At 35.6% G+C, this 16,384-nt stretch overlaps 1 protein-coding gene across 1 annotated transcript in view; it reads left to right on the top strand.

Moving 5' to 3' along the window:
* VWDE (von Willebrand factor D and EGF domains) overlaps positions 1–16,384 on the top strand; it is an 85,852-nt gene that overhangs the window by 6,070 nt on the left and 63,398 nt on the right. Inside the window, exons 2-4 of the mRNA XM_047095231.1 lie at positions 3,281–3,465; positions 6,079–6,310; positions 15,564–15,629. Coding sequence (XP_046951187.1) covers positions 3,281–3,465; positions 6,079–6,310; positions 15,564–15,629 — 483 coding nt within the window. The remainder of the gene's footprint in view (positions 1–3,280; positions 3,466–6,078; positions 6,311–15,563; positions 15,630–16,384) is intronic.

The raw sequence follows: 16,384 nt of genomic DNA, 5'->3' as shown, positions 1-16,384 counted from the left end.
GTGGTTGCTGTTTGCATGATATTGCCCATACTTTTACTTTCAATCTATTTTTATTCTTTACAAGAAGCATTCAGTTTGCCTGTTGACATACAAAGCAGGGCAAGGTAAAGAGATTTAGCAAACTAGACACTCTCTGACCTTGTTTTTCAGCCTTTTGTGTTGTTGCAGAACTCACAGTTCTATTTTGAATATCAGAAGCTTTAGGGAAGCTAGCAGATTTTCAAAAATTTACAAATATTTGAAATTCCCATAGGGCAATATACCAAAGGTTTTTTAATTATAAACTCAAATATTATGAAGTCCCTGTTTCAGGCATTAAGCCTATTCATCTCTTAAAAATACAGTGATTTATCTAGTTTCTTAACAAATTTTTTGTCTACCAATTATGAATCTTAAAGAATCCTGGCCATTGGGGCGCCTGGGTGGCGCAGTCGGTTAAGCGTCCGACTTCAGCCAGGTCACGATCTCGCGGTCCGTGAGTTCGAGCCCCGCGTCGGGCTCTGTGCTGACGGCTCAGAGCCTGGAGCCTGTTTCCGATTCTGTGTCTCCCTCTCTCTCTGCCCCTCCCCCGTTCATGCTCTGTCTCTCTCTGTCCCAAAAATAAATAAACGTTGAAAAAAAAATTAAAAAAAAAAAAAAAAAAAAAAGAATCCTGGCCATTGTGTTAAACTAGAAAACAATCTAGTACAGGTTACCTTTTATGTACAAATAAAACTAGAATATGTACAGGTTACCTTTTATGTACAAATAAAACTAGAATAAAACTAAATGGATATGTAAATTTAAGTGAATATTTTATATGTACTTTTTTATGAGGGAAAAGTTATGTTGGAAGTTTGCTAGAAAGCTTAGCACATCATTCACGTCATGAATAAGTGAGATGGGCTTGTAGAACTATTAGTATTTGAGGAGCTGAGTCCCCACATTTCCAAATGGAAACCAAAACTATCCTTATAATTCTCACTTTGTTAATTGTGTACTGCATTCTAAAGTTAAGGCTGTCATGAGATTTTTTAAGAGTGTGGCTTGTTCATTACTAATAAGATTTAAAAATTTTCTACAGAGACCTTGAACATTTTTAAAAAGACAAGTAGATTTTTTAGAAAAAACTGAAATGATCAATATAAAAAATATGGGCTGTTATTATTTATATGATTTAAGAATTTTCCTCTAAAATAAATATTAAATGAAAATAAATGCAGGTCTAACAATTCTGTGTAGATATTATATAGTTCTTTGGTATTGCTGATGTTACACTGTGATTGCTACTATATTTATTACATCTTCAGCTTTGGACTAGAAAACAGTTATTGAGAGTGTAAAATTAGAGAAAATGTGAGAGCTACAGAAGCACTTAGGAAGAAGAAATACCACACAGAATAGAGATGGACTTAGTGACTTTTTTCCGAACACAAAATTCTACTGCAGGAAAGAGAACAGAGAAAACATCTCAATAATTCATGCAAACCTCACTAGGAATCTCTTTTTAAATATTTCCTTAGTTTCTAACCAGGTACAGTGTTCTGGTATTGATAGGACCTTAGAGTTATTTCAAAATTAGATGAAATGATAGCACATCCCCTGAGTTCCATCCATACACATTTTATGAAATATTTATCCAGTGTTGACGGATTGAGATCATTAAAGTCAATAGAGCTTTTTGGATTACATTTTTCTTGGGAAATTTAAAACTGGTATAGCAAGAGATAAAAGGAAGAGGAAACTTTTGTGCTTATTCCTGAATTTTTTTACTCTAAAAATTCTTTAAGAACACTACATTTTGTGCAATTTAATTGTAATATCTACAAACAACAAAATGAACAGCAAACAATCATAATAAAAAATTGTATAAGCTACATTTATGATATCTACTTGCAAATTAGTATTTCTAGTTTATGCCCTTAAGTTCAGAAATTGATTTTGATTGAAAAACACCTCTGTAACCTAAAATTATGTATATATGTTTGAGAGTTTTGTTCAGTTAGATAAATTTGTCCCATAGTGAGGTACCTTAGTAATGATTGGATTTTTCTTTCCCGTTTCAATTTCATGGATATTATCTTATAGTGCTTTCCTTCAGTGTATGTAATAGCTAATATTTGGAGATTTTCTACCTACTGTGTCAACAAGAAACTCTGGTACCCAAATAAGGGCAGTTCTCTGCTCCCTATCATGCGAGAGTACAGGAAGCTCAAACAAGAGTCATTTTTCTAGGACGTCTCTTCTTCTGACATCTGCTTCTCTCTTTTTTTTATTTAAAAAAAAATTTTAACTTTTATTTATTTTTGAGACAGAGAGAGACAGAGCATGAACGGGGGAGGGTCAGAGAGAGAGGGAGACACAGAATCTGAAACAGGCTCCAGGCTCTGAGCAGTCAGCACAGAGCCCAACACGGGGCTCAAACTCACGGACTGCAAGATCACGACCTGAGCCGAAGTCGGCTGCTTAACCGACTGAGCCACTCAAGCGCCCCTGCTTCTCTCTTCTTGATGGGAAGAGGAGCCTGATGTTCTGCCTCTGTGGGTTTCACTGAAGTATCTCCCAGGCCAAGTGCTGCTAAGACAACTTCCCCAAAAAACTACGGAACTCTTCTTTTTTTCCTTCAAAACTGTACCCCTGAACCCCATTCCTTTTCCTGTGTTTGGTAGTAAAAAGGTATTCCAATACTTTATCTTAAAAAAAAAAAAAAGAAAGAAAGAAAGAAAAGAAAGAAAAAATCTTGACAACTTTATATTCTTTCCTGTACTGAAGAATGCAGGAAGCTTCAGTAGGAGGGCATTTTGCAAAAATTAGATTAGCATTAAAAGCTTAATTTTCTTTGTTGCCTTTCAGGACTTGGTAGAGATGGATATTGGGGGACCTATAGTTACTGGGAAGGAAAGCAGGTTATGGAGGGTCAGTAATGGCATTCAAACCTGGAAGGCCATCCTCAAGAGGAGGCTTATAGGGGCTGTAACTTTAGACGGAAAGAATGAAAAAAAAAAAAAACAAAAACCTATGTCAACAGTGATAACAATATTGACTGTCCAAATTAAATGAAAATAAAATTCTTGAAGCTCAAGTACCTCAAAAGCACATCCTACACTTTGCTGACTGGATTATTGCCTTTATGAAAAGTGGAATACATCTTTGACTTACTATGAGACCCTGACATTTCTGATGGTCCTTATGTGCAGTTGTGGATTATTTGTTTAATTTGGGGAAAGAATCAATTTTAATTGAGGACTAACCCATGTTAATGAAGGAAACGCGTACTTAAGATACTGTCTTTCCCTCCTAGCTCAGGAGTGCTCTCCTGGGGGGCACCAGATTCTTCAGAGCCCTTACCGAAGTGTGCATTTTGACTCGTTGCAACTCCAGCATTCTCCCTTTCAAAACCTGGTGTGTGACCGTTCCCTGTCTCCCGGATGGTATCGGTTTCTCATCTTTGACAGACCTGCTGAGATGCCAACCAAATGTGTTGAGGTATTTCAACTCACTAAGAACTACATGTGCTTTTCCTTATGTATGTTTTCATGAGGGTCGAATCTTGTTACAACCAGTTTATTTCTCACTCTAAAATATTATTTTGCTTGTGTATCAAGATTGAGTTAATCCAAAGAGGTATTTCCATGTTCCCTGTTCTCATGGTAATAGTAATAGCAATGGTTAATGTTATGCTCATGCAGTCCACCAAGGGTTTTTACCTACAATATCTTATGTAGTTTTTACAATGGCTCTACAATGTAACCTGTCATCATTATTTCCATCATATAGCACAGGAAACATAGATTCTTAGGCGAAACACTCCTACTAGAGTTACCCAGCTACCCAAACACCCAAGTTTTGATCACAGACCACCAGTCCCCGGAGCTCATGTGCTGAACCACACACAAGTAACCTGCTAACAGTAAAATAATGTATATTCCAAGTACTTCATTTCTTGTCAGTCTTAAATAGAAGGTTCATTCCCCTTATTGTTACTCACCTTTTGTGAATTATGCAGAAGCAGGAATTATTTTCCCTTTTAAACACACAATGTAAAAAAACTCAGTAAAAATATCCAAATTTTAACAATATTTAATTTTAAGTGGTGACATTGTGGCTATCTTATTTTTTCCTTTTTGTTTTACTTGTCACTTTTGTGGCATTTTGTTTGTGATAAACAAAAAAAATCAGAATTTAAAAGTAAAATTTGAAGAAATTACAGGAAATTCACTACATCCTTAAATATTTGCGTTCTTTTTCTTTGGCTGAACTAACTATAATTGAATGTAGAACCTGACACAAATGTAAAGGTGAGATGATTCCGCTGGGTCTGTGCCCCCATGAGGAAGTGTTCTCTGCCCCCACTCTTTCATCTCCTACTTGAACCAAGGCTTTGCAGCATCGAACTGGAGAAGTGATCTTTTTTTTTTTTTAACTCTACAGGATAATACATGTCTGTGTAAATAAATGTCTATTATAATGTTTAAAGTAATTTATGTGCACTACAGAAAACTTAGAAAATAAGAGACATTTAATAGAATAACATTCATTCATTCATCATCCACCCACACAGTCATACCTCCATTCACATTTTTCTGTCATTCCCTCTTTTCATATTGTTCTTTAAGGTTCATGCTACATGTTAAATTGCATAACATGCTTTTTTCAAGTACCATTAAAGCATTAACATTTTCCTATGCTGTTGAATATTCTTCAAAATTAATTTTGAACATAATATTCTATCACTAGTGTATTTAGTAAGATTATTTTTATAAGTAAAATTAGTGGAGGTTAGTATCTTTTTGATACATATAATTGTTTTTAGAAAATATAATGCTAATATTTCATTTCAGTAGCAGTAGATAAAAGTACCTTTTCTAATAATATTTATTTGTTTTGAGAGAGAGGAGAGAGAAGGAGACCACAGAGGAGGGGGAGAGAGAGAGGGAGAGAATCCCAAGCAGGCTCAGTGCTGTCAGTGCAAAGCCTGACACAGGGCTCAGTTTCATGAACTGCAAGATCATGAACTGAGCCAAAACCAAGAATCAAATGCTTGACCTACTGAGCCACCCAGGTGCCCTTGTGATCTTAGTTTTTAAGTGGGTAATAATATATCATTATTAAATAAGTATAATAATGTGACAATATAATCCTATTAAATAATATTTCCTATTAAATTCTTATTTGTCTTATATTTTAGTATATGTGCTGCCGAAGCGAGCACTGTCTTATATTTTTAAAATTATTATTTAAACACAATTTTTAGTCTTTTCCTTTATGATTTCCTTTGCTATTAAGCATGGGGATAATAATAATACTGAGTGCTATAATCTGGCTAATAATTACTGAGTCATTGCTATGTAGAAATTATGTTGTGTACATAATTATGTTTATAGCTCACCATAGTACAGTGTGGTACATTCTGCAATCCACCTAGAACAAAAGGAAAAGATGGATGTTGAGTTCCTGTCCCAAGGTCATGCATTTAGCAAGTGCCTGGGTCCTTCCCAAGTCATATATAGTTTCTTCTTATTTTTCCTGGATTAGTTTTCTGTTTAATTCCATTTTCCATCTGGAAGCGATTTTGCTAATTGGCTTCAAGTGAGGCTTTAACTTCCTTTCTTTCCCCAAATCGCCAACCAGTTGTTTCATCACCAAATTGTGAACAGTCCTTTCCTTCTCCCCTGATTTTTGATACCTCTTGAACCATGCATTAACTTCTTACATATACTATATTTAGTAATTTCAGAAGAAATCTGCAAGGTGAGTTTATCTTTTTGCTCTGTATTAAGATAACTTCAGATTCACCTATCTTACCTTAAAATATATTGCTATGATAGTAAGTTAACTGATACTGAATTTCTCTTGTTCATAATACAAAAGTAACACAGAATAAATTTAAATTGAGTAAGGTTATATTAATTATGAGCAATCTACCTTAAATTTAATATTCCATAAAGTTACTTTTATAGTACAGGTATAAGTTATTAGATTTTTTTAAATGATAACTTAATATTTTAAAGGTGGTTCAGAAAAAAATGCAAAGTTGATTTATCTATCACATGTGAAAATAACTTGGATTTTCAACTTTTGTTTTCTCTATTGCAAAAGATGAATCACTGTGGAACACAGGCCCCCATCTGGCTATCCCTGAGAGATTCAGAGACACTGCCTTCACCTGGAGAGATCAAGCAACTGACAGCTTGTGCCACATGGCATTTTTTGTTTAACGCTACAAAAGACTGCTGTCTTTTTCAAATCCCAGTGTCTGTAAGAAACTGTGGAAAATTTTTTGTGTACTTACTACAGCCCACTCAAGGATGTATGGGATATTGTGCAGAAGGTAAGAAAACATGAGTAATATCCATGAACTACTAGTCACAGAACTGTGTGTGTTGCTCTGTTTGGGCCATTCTCTGGATAGGTTGTGTTGAGATAATACAAATCTCACTGAGTCTTGGTCTGCCACTATTGCTAGAGTGAAGCTAAATTTCTGGTTTAAATTGGCCAAATCTGTTTAGGATTTTTTACCAAGATCTTAAGTGAGCCAATATCAGAAATATTTGCTGATGTGAAAGTATCAAAGCAGATTTCTTGCCATTCCTCCCATTGAACATAACGATTGAGTTTGTTAAAACTTCTTTGGTTTCCTCATGCCCTTTCACCCTTTTTAATTAAAGGATGAGGATGGTGAGTGAAAGATGTTGTAGATTCTGGGTCTGGAGTTCTCTCTTGTCCAGCAAGAGAGCAGACACAGGATTGAAATGCGAGAGAGGCTAATGTCGAGGAAGAGACGAGACACGAGTAAGGGTCCTTGCTCATTTTTATTAGGATCAGAAGGCTTACAAGCTTGATGGACATGCACAAAGGGACCATGAAACCATGAACATTAACTCATGGGTGTGAGGGAAAGGGGCTTTTGAATATATGTGGCGTTAGGGGTTTGGGTCAATACAAAACAAAGTCCTGGTGCCAGGCAGATGGTTGTTTACGGCAGGCATGAGTCTGTTTATCTTAGCTAGCCTAGGGAATAAGACAGAAAGAGTGTGCTACCATCAGGGTCAACAAGGCACCTTTCTTTTGCTAATTAGCTCCACTCTGGGCAATTTTGCCCTGCTGCCATCCATAGCCCTCTTTACCTGTTTACCTATTTTGGTCCTTCCTTCCTGTGAAAGCAGCTTTCTGCTATTGTACTATGTTGGGGGCTGCTTCCACCCTGAATACCTAATCTTGTTTACCTCATCTTGGATGTTTTCATCCTGAAATTTCCTATTCCTATACCTTTGTCATATACTGGGGGCCTTTTCCCTGTTTACCTAATCTTTGATGCTTTCATTCTGTGGCTTCCTATTACTTTATGCCTTATTAACCCATGCGTGCAAGCTCAGGGAATTCCTAAGCTTATTCCACACAAAAAGATATCATGCAAATGTGTTTTAAGTTATTTCATCTTTCATTCATTAATATTGATTGAATGTTTATCCTTTGCCAGAAATTATTTTAGGCCTTAGGGTTATGGTAATGAACAAGACAAATGAGATATCTTCCCTCATGGAACTCACATTCTAGTGGAGTGCCTCAGACATAGAAAAATAAACTGGATATGACTCAAAGAATAAAATAAATATCCACGAGTCCCTACTACATCAAGACATGATTAGAGAAATAAATTGATGGAAGAAAGGAGACAAACCTTCCTTAAAGAAGAATTGCAAATATTTGTAGTTAGTATCCCACATAGAATATGGGGCCTAATTCCTTTCATTTTGATTGTGAGCAGTATTTAGTGACTTGTTCCCAAATAATAGTGTATAGAAAGGAAAATACAGTGATTTTATAAGGGAGAAACGTAGTAGACACTGTATTAACCAAGTGATCAAGGTTAATATCATGAGTGATAATGTATGTTGATATCAGTTACCTGCTGATAACATGCAATAAGATGTACTTCTCCTTTGTGGTATTCTTCCCTAAAAGCCATAACCCCAGTATAATCATGAGAAAATTCATACAAATCCAAAGTGAGAAATATTATACAAAACACCTGTGAAAAATACTCTTCAAAAGTGTCAGAATCATGGAGAGTCATGAGAGAGTGAAAAAACTGTCACAGATTGGAAAAGATTAGGGAAACATGATGAATAATGCAATGTGATGATATCCTAGATTGAATACTGGAACAGAAAAGAATGTTAGCAGAAACTGGTAAAATCCAAATAGACTTTTCAGTTTATTTAAGAATAGAGTCCTAACTGGGACACCTAGGTGGCTCAGTCGGTTAAGCATCCGACTCTTCATCTCAGCTCAGGTCATGATCACACGGTTGTGAGTTTGAGCCCCACATTGGGCTCTGTGCTGATAGCACAGGGCCTACTTAGGGTTCTCTCTCTCTCTCTCTCTCTCTCTCTCTACCCCTCTCTCTCTCTCCCATTGCCCTGCCAAAATAAATAAATTAAATAAACTTAAAAAAAAAAAAAAAGAATAGAGTCCTAAGATCAATTTCTTAGTTTTAACAAATGTATCATGGTTTTGTAATATGTTAACATTAGTGAAAGGGTATTATTACCAGGAAAGCTCCATATTATTTTTGCAACTTTTATGTGCATTTAAAATTACTTTTAAATAAAATGTTTATCACAAACTGAAAATAAAACAAAAAATAAAATTGTTTTTGGAAGCAAAATGTGTTATAAATTAGAGAAAACTGATCAGTGCAATAGTGATTGACTGGCACAAGGATGCTGTCTCACCCAGAGTACCTGAAGAAGGTCTCTCTGACAGTTGATGAACTTGAGCTGAGCTCTGAATGAGGAGAATGAACCATCCATGAAGACATGTGGGGAAAGAGCATTCTAGGTAGAAAGAACAACAAATGCCAGTGTCCTTAGACAAGTATGAAGATGGCTGTTCAGTGAACTGAAGGAGGAACAACATGGCAGGAAGACTGAATGGATGAGACTTCAGAGATGAGATCAGAGAAGTAGGAAGGGGACAGAATCTGTAGGGTATGTTGATCGTGGTAAGAACTTAGATTTAGTCATAACTGCAGTATAAAGCCTTAATGGGATTTAAAATAGGTGAATATGATCTATGGATTGTATTTAAAAGACTCCATTGAAGAGGCTGTGGAAAGACAGTGGTGGCTCAAAGGTTGGAGAAGGAGGAAATTGTTTAGACTAGTGGCAAAGAAAAGAGGTTATTGAGTTGGGATGTCTTTTGGAGGCAGAGCTCATGCATTAGATATGAGAGAAGGTGGAAAGAAAGGAACCAAGGACAAGGCCTAGGTTTTTTGCTTGAGCAGCTGAGATAGGAAAGCAACACATTAGTTGGGGAGAGAAAGGAATGGACAGTTCTGTTTTGGCTTGTTATCTAAGAGAGTACATGAGATATACAGACATAAAATGCACAGCGGATTCATGAGCCTGCCACTGACCATGTTGTTGACTAAGGATGTTGGAGAAGAGGGTAGTTCCCATGATACACCATCACGGAGCTCACAATAGATAATTGAACTTAATGAGTTTTTTTTTTTTTCTCTGTGCTCAATTATGACTGTGAACTCTTTGAAGACAATGTACCCTTTATATCAAGGTCTCATGACCTCATGCCCAGTACCAAGTAAGGACACAACAAATGCACATTAACAGAAGTGTTTAATTGAACTAGTGACCCAACTCCTCAGATAAAAGGAGCTCAAAATGGAAAGAAGCTACATAATGGTGATTTTTTACTTGGACTGCTTAGACAGGAATGAAGCTGATAATTGAGGGATTTATTCTTGTTTGGGGATGGAGAAAGTTTGCTGATATGTGACCAAATTATGGGAGGAAACCAATATCCCTCTACTATGTTATCTGGATTCCTCCATATGTAGGAGACTGAAAATGCTAGGAGATACTGTTCTGGATTAGTGCTCTTAAACTAGGCCAAACACTTGATTTAGCAAACAATGACAATCGTGTTAGTAATACCTATGAATATTTTCATCTTGAGGTTGTTAGATTATCTAAAAACAAAAAACAAAAAAACCTACAAATAATAGATATGGCAAAACAATGGCTAGGAATATACATGGAACCACAAATTGCAATGAGTGGTGTGAATGAGAAGATTAAAAGTTGCTGTAGGTGCGCCTGGGAGGCTCAGTGAGTTGAGTGTCCAATTCTTGGTCTTGACCCAGATCATGGTCCCACGATCATGGGATCAAGCCCCACATTGGGCTCTGTGCTGAGTGTGGATCCTGCTTGGGATTCTCTCTCTCTCTCTCTCTGTCTCTCCCTCCCTCCCTCCCTCCCTCCCTCCCTCCCTCTCTCTCTCCCCTTCTGCTCCTCTCCCCCACTCATGTTTTCTCTCTCTAAAATGAAAATTAGAAAAAAAAGTTGCTGTAGATGAGAATACCAAAGGTGAAGGAGAGTGAAATTTATAATGAGGAACCACAGAAGAAAGCCTCATCTGAGAAAAGGGCATTGACATTGAGAGTTTGAGGGTAAACAGTCCTGGGTCAGATAAAAACTGTGGGGAACAACATCCCAGACAACAACAACAACACGTAAAAGGCCTTAAGGCAATAAGTGTGGTGTTGCTCCCAAGAGTGAAAGTAGCACAGAGATGTTGGATCGCAAAGAGTGAGCAGAGTATTACAAGACATGGGCTGGAAAGGCAGCAGGGTCTGCTAGTTAGGGAACTCTTCATTTTATTCTGTGCTTTGAGAAGTCTTAAGAGAATTATCCTGAGAGCTTTAGCCAGTAAGTCTTCACATTTCTTACACAGCTGCTAGCCAGCTAAACCTGGTTGAAAGCAGTATGTTCAGGAAGGACAGCAACTGCTCAGTTAATAGAGCTAATGTTATCCATTAGGAAGGAGAGAATCCAGAGAGATGCATCTTGAGTGGCCAAGGTGAGAGATTTGAAAAATGTCTTTTTAGTATTTTTCAATATTCTTGTCATCAAAATAGTTAATTTTTACAAAATTTCTAATAATATTACCAAGTATTTGTGGAAAATTGCATAGGTATTTCAATGGGAAAAAAACCAACAACATATCTACATTATTTTTTAAGAAATACTGATTACTATTAAAAATGAAAACAGAACTTTTATACCACGGAATATCATAAAAGCAATCACTTAGGCAAAAATATTGTTTACATTGAATTTAAAAACTCAATACATATAATTTGCATTTTTTGACATGCTGTTAATACTTAAAAAAATATGTCCTGTTAATGTCATTCCCGCCCATTCATTTTCTCAAGTTTGAATATTCAAAAGTATTTCTTTTATTCTTCATATTCATGTCCTCCTACTGGTTTTAAGTAAAGAGAATTTCTGGGAGAAGATTGTTATTTTTTACTTTTTGTATATGTTATTAATCGATATACACATGAATTATCTTCTCTGATGTGCCAATAAAAGCTTACCTTGAAATACTATTTAAACTTGGATTAGAATTCCTGCATAGCAAACAGAAATGAATCACATAATCCTCTTAAGTGTCTCTTTCTCTTGCTTACCAAGAATCTGAAGCAGATGTTCCGGGCTTATGATGACTTGGCCATTTACAATGTCAGGCTGAGGTCTCTGTGAGTCTCTAGGCTTTTTCTTCACAGTGATGAGATGAAGGTCCAGTTTTTGCTCTTTATGTGCATTTTAGACAGGATAAAAGGGGAAGCCCAAAGGATAAAAAGAGAGCTTGTGCTAACTGGAACTTACCTCCCCTTAAGGAGCTTATTTGGAAGAAGTCTTATCACAACTACTTCAGAAGAATTCTTTGGCTTATCTCTGTCTTCAGAGGCAATCTGTGAAATCTCCTTTTTTACTTGGACATATTTCTGTCACTAGTTAATAGGCTATTGGATAGGCAACAATCCATCAGGTATATTTAGCTTAAAAATCATCAAAACAGGGTGCCTGGGTGGCTCAGTTGGTTAAGCGTCCACCTTTGGCTCAGGTCATGATCTCACAGTTCATGAGTTCTTACAGCCCTGTGTTGGGCTCTGTGCTGACAGCTCGGAGCCTGGATCCTACATCAGATTCTGTGTGTGTGTCTTTCTCACTGCCCCTCCCCCTGCTAATGCTCTGTGTGTCTCTCTCTCTTTGTCAAAAATAAACAATTATTAAAAAAAATTTTTGAACATTATCAAAACAGCACAAATTAAAGAAAATTGTCACCATTTTAATAATATATTCTTATGACTTTTGTTTTTTATAACTTACATATAATTTTCATACAATTTATCTACAGTTTCTATAAGGCAAAGAAGACAAGAAACGTTAATTCAAGATTATACTTATAATCAATGCCATTCAAGCAAAAAGATTTATATATGTTATTTACTGAGAAAAGTTCATTGGAAAATTTTTTTTCATATTTTCCATGTTTGTACTTAGCAAGGTGGTTATTAGGTCCTTATGCTATACAAAGAGGCATTATATCAATTGGAAGTAGGCCATGAGAAGTTGAGGACATATACTATATACCCTACAGCACCCACTAAAATATGTGTGTGTATCTAATAGCCAATAAAATAGATAAGATACACAAAATACACCTTTTAGAGATACAGAAACAGGTGAAAAGTGCCAAAAGGACAAATAGAAAATAGCAACATGATAGATTTAAACCCTAGAATATCAATAATTATATTAAATATATGTGATCTAAACACCCCAATTGAAAGTCAGAAATTTTCAGATTGGATAATAAAAGCAACACCCAACTATAACTATAGGCTGCCCAGAGAAGCCCATGTTAAACATAAAGAAAAATGAGGTTATAAATATGAGGAAAGAAAAGGATTGACTTAGGTACCACAAATGACAAGAAATCTAGAGTGGCATTGTACATATCAGACAAAGTAAATTATTGAACAAAGAATATCACCTAGAAGACAAAGGGTCATTTCCTAAAGATAAAAGGATCAATTGAACAACAGGATAAAACGGTTCTAAATACTTATGTACCTAATAATAGAATTCAAAATACAGAAAGCAAAACTTACAGATCTTTAAGAAGAAATAGACAAATTTATGGTTCATGTTGGAGATTAACACTCATCAGTCAATAATTGAGCACATAGAAACAAAAACAAAAAAAAATGGAGGAGAGTGGAAAGATTCTATCAATCAACTTGATCTAAATGACATTTAGAGAAGATTCCACAGATGACAGAACAACCCACATTCTTTACTGGTGCACCAGAAACATTTACCAAGAGAGATTACATGCTAGGCCCTAGAGTAAGGAAATTAGAATATAAAAAAAAGTTTGATGTTAGTAAAAAAAAAAAAAAAACCCACTATATATACTGTGAAAACAAGAGAGTTTACAGATCTGTGGGATCTGTAAAAAAAAAAAAAAAAAAAAAAAAACTCAGTTTATATGTTAAGAAACTAGAAGCAGCACAAATGAGACCCAAAGTAAGCAGAGAGGAAATAACGATCAGAGTGAAAATCAATGGAATAATACACAAAATGAAAAAAGGTAAGGCAGGAGTTTCCAATATCAGGAATAAGAAAGGTGATAAAATACAGACTCTCCAGATATTAAAAGAATTATAAGAATAAAGAATTATTATGAATAACTGCCAATACATTTGACAACTTAAATGAAGTAGACAAATTTCTTGAAATACACGAATACTAAAGCTCATTCAAAAGAAAAAAATAATTTCAATGGCCCTATAATTGTTAAACAAATTGTATTTTTAGTTAAAATCCATTCCACAGATAAAATAAAACAAACAAACAAGAACCCTGGCCCAGATGGTTTGGGAATTCTTCCAAATAATAAAGTAGGAAATAATACCAATTTTACATAACTTTTCCAGAAAAATGAATAGTAGGAACCAAAAAACTTCTGTAGAGCCAACAATACTCTCAAAGTAAAAGCAAGACACAGACATTCAAGAAAACTATATCCCTCATACATATATATGCAGATGGTATGATCATCTATTTAGAAAATCCAGTGGAATCTACAAAATAGCTATTGGAGCTAGTAAGAAGTAATACTGAAAGAAAAAAGATCAACATATAAAAATCATTTGTATTTCTTTACATATGTACTAGCAGGAATTTTATCGAAAAATACTAATTATAGTACCAACTATATGAAATACTTAGGAATAAATATGGAAAAAGATGCACAAGACCTATAAAGTGAAAACAGTAAAACTTTGCTGAGAAAAATTGGAAAACTTAAAATAATGGAGAGATAAACCATGTTTATGGAACAAAGATCAATGTTAAGAAACCAATTCTCAAGGTAATTTATAGCTCTAAAACAGTCCTAATCAATATCTCAGCAAGCTTTTTTTTTTTTTGGAGATTGACAAATTTTCCTAAAATTTATATGGAAATTAAAAATATCTACAATACCCCAAACTACCTTGATCAGGAAAAGAGTTGGGCAATTTATAGTGACTTTCAGATTTATTCTAAAGTTAATCTGTAAAGTGTTATGTTTGCATCAAGATAGATCAGTGGATAAGAACAGAGCCCAGAAATAAATCAACACACGTATAATCAACTGATTTTCAACACTAAACATAGTCAATTCTTTAGAAAAAGGACAGTAGTTTCAACAAATCGTTTATACACAAATTTTAAAAAATGAACTGTGATCAAAATGCGTATAAAAATATAACTCACAAAAGGGGTGCCTGTGTGGCTCAGTCGGTTAAGTGTCGGACTTCAGCTCAGGTCAGGATCTCACGGTTTGTGAGTTCAAGCCCTGTGTCGGGCTCTTTGCTAACAGCTCAGAGCCTGGAGCCTGCTTCTGATTCTGTGTCTCCTCCTCTCTCCCTGTCCCTCCCATGCTCATGCTCTGTCTCTGTCTCTCAATAATAAATAAACGTTAAAAAAATTTTTTTTAAAGGTATAACTCACAATGAATCATTAGTTTGAGTTACAAATAACAGAAAACAAGTTGAAATAATGTTTAAAAATCATGAACTCTAAGGATTTTAGGATGTGTCATTGAATCTGAGAAAGAGTTAAATAAGAAGGCCTCAGAAGATATGAGCATTAGAGCACCTCCCATGAGGTTAGCAATAAGAGTCTATACACATTCCTGTAGAACGTCATCATTGACTTGACTCTGCTCTCAAGTCCTTGTCTCTCAGTTTAAATTCTAAATTCTTCCAAGAAGCAATCTGATGAGCCTGTCTTTGTTCGAGTAGTTACCTTTGTTCCAATGAACCTAGTTTGGCATTGGGTTATAGTTATTACCATGACAGCTGTCAACTCATTTCTGTAACCCTGCACATGATTATAGGGGAAACAAGTTCCACAGAAGTGGTTCAAACCAATTGTTGTATAAATTTATGTAAATTTTAGTTTCATTACTTAATAGTGTAGACTAAAATTTAGGAAACAAGACATGAAAGCTTTAGTTGTTTTAAAATATGATTCCAAATTATCTCTATTTGATCTCATCCTGAAAAGGGAAAATTTTATTATAAATAAAAATGAGAATAAGTAAGTCTTAGTCTATTGAAACATACTTCTCCGAGGAATTGTCATTTCAGATATTTATGTATGTATTTATATCTTTATGCTCAATTGAATAAATATACAAACCTTAACCTTTTGCAGCTATTTCTGATGCAAAATTACACCCATGTGACCCTGATGAAATTGAAATTAGTGGTGACTGTGTTCGTAAGTATCAAATTTTATTTTTTTAACAATTTATAAACTTACAATTTCAGGGGCGCCTGGGTGGCGCAGTCGGTTAAGCGTCCGATTTCAGCCAGGTCACGATCTCGCGGTCCGTGAGTTCGAGCCCCGCGTCGGGCTCTGGGCTGATGGCTCAGAGCCTGGAGCCTGTTTCCGATTCTGTGTCTCCCTCTCTCTCTGCCCCTCCCCCGTTCATGCTCTGTCTCTCTCTGTCCCAAAAATAAATAAACTTTGAAAAAAAAAAAAATTAAAAAAAAAAAACTTACAATTTCAAAGTTGTTTTGTTTATTCATTTCTCTTGAGAGAGAGAGAGAGAGAGAGCGAGCATGAGCAGGGGGAGGGGCAGAGAGAAAGAGGGAGAGAGAGAATCCCAAGCAAGCTCCGTGCTGTCAGCCGAGAACCTGATTCAGGGCTCAGTCTCACAAACTGTGAGATCATGACCTGAGCTGAAATCAAGAGTTGGACACTTAACTGACTGAGCCACCCAGGTGCCCCCATTTCAATGGGTTTTTATGTTCTGTGACTTACTTAGATGTTAGTTATGCTATTTGACTTCACCTCAGTCTCGTGACTATCAAAAATAAAAATCACTTTATCCTGCCTGTAAGGAATAGTCCTGGAATTAGCAAATATATGGAGTTGGGCATGTCATACCCTACAGATATTGGTAGAATTCTTATATGGGGAAATATTTGGCAGTATATCGCAACAATATTAAAAATGCACATATATTTGTC

Source organism: Lynx rufus, unplaced genomic scaffold (assembly GCF_022079265.1).
Source record: "Lynx rufus isolate CCGP_SWC_20201006 ecotype Redwood Valley unplaced genomic scaffold, mLynRuf1.p SCAF_4, whole genome shotgun sequence".
Lineage (NCBI taxonomy): Eukaryota > Metazoa > Chordata > Mammalia > Carnivora > Felidae > Lynx > Lynx rufus.
Note: the sequence above shows the minus strand (reverse complement) of the source record. Positions and strands in the feature narration are given on the sequence as shown.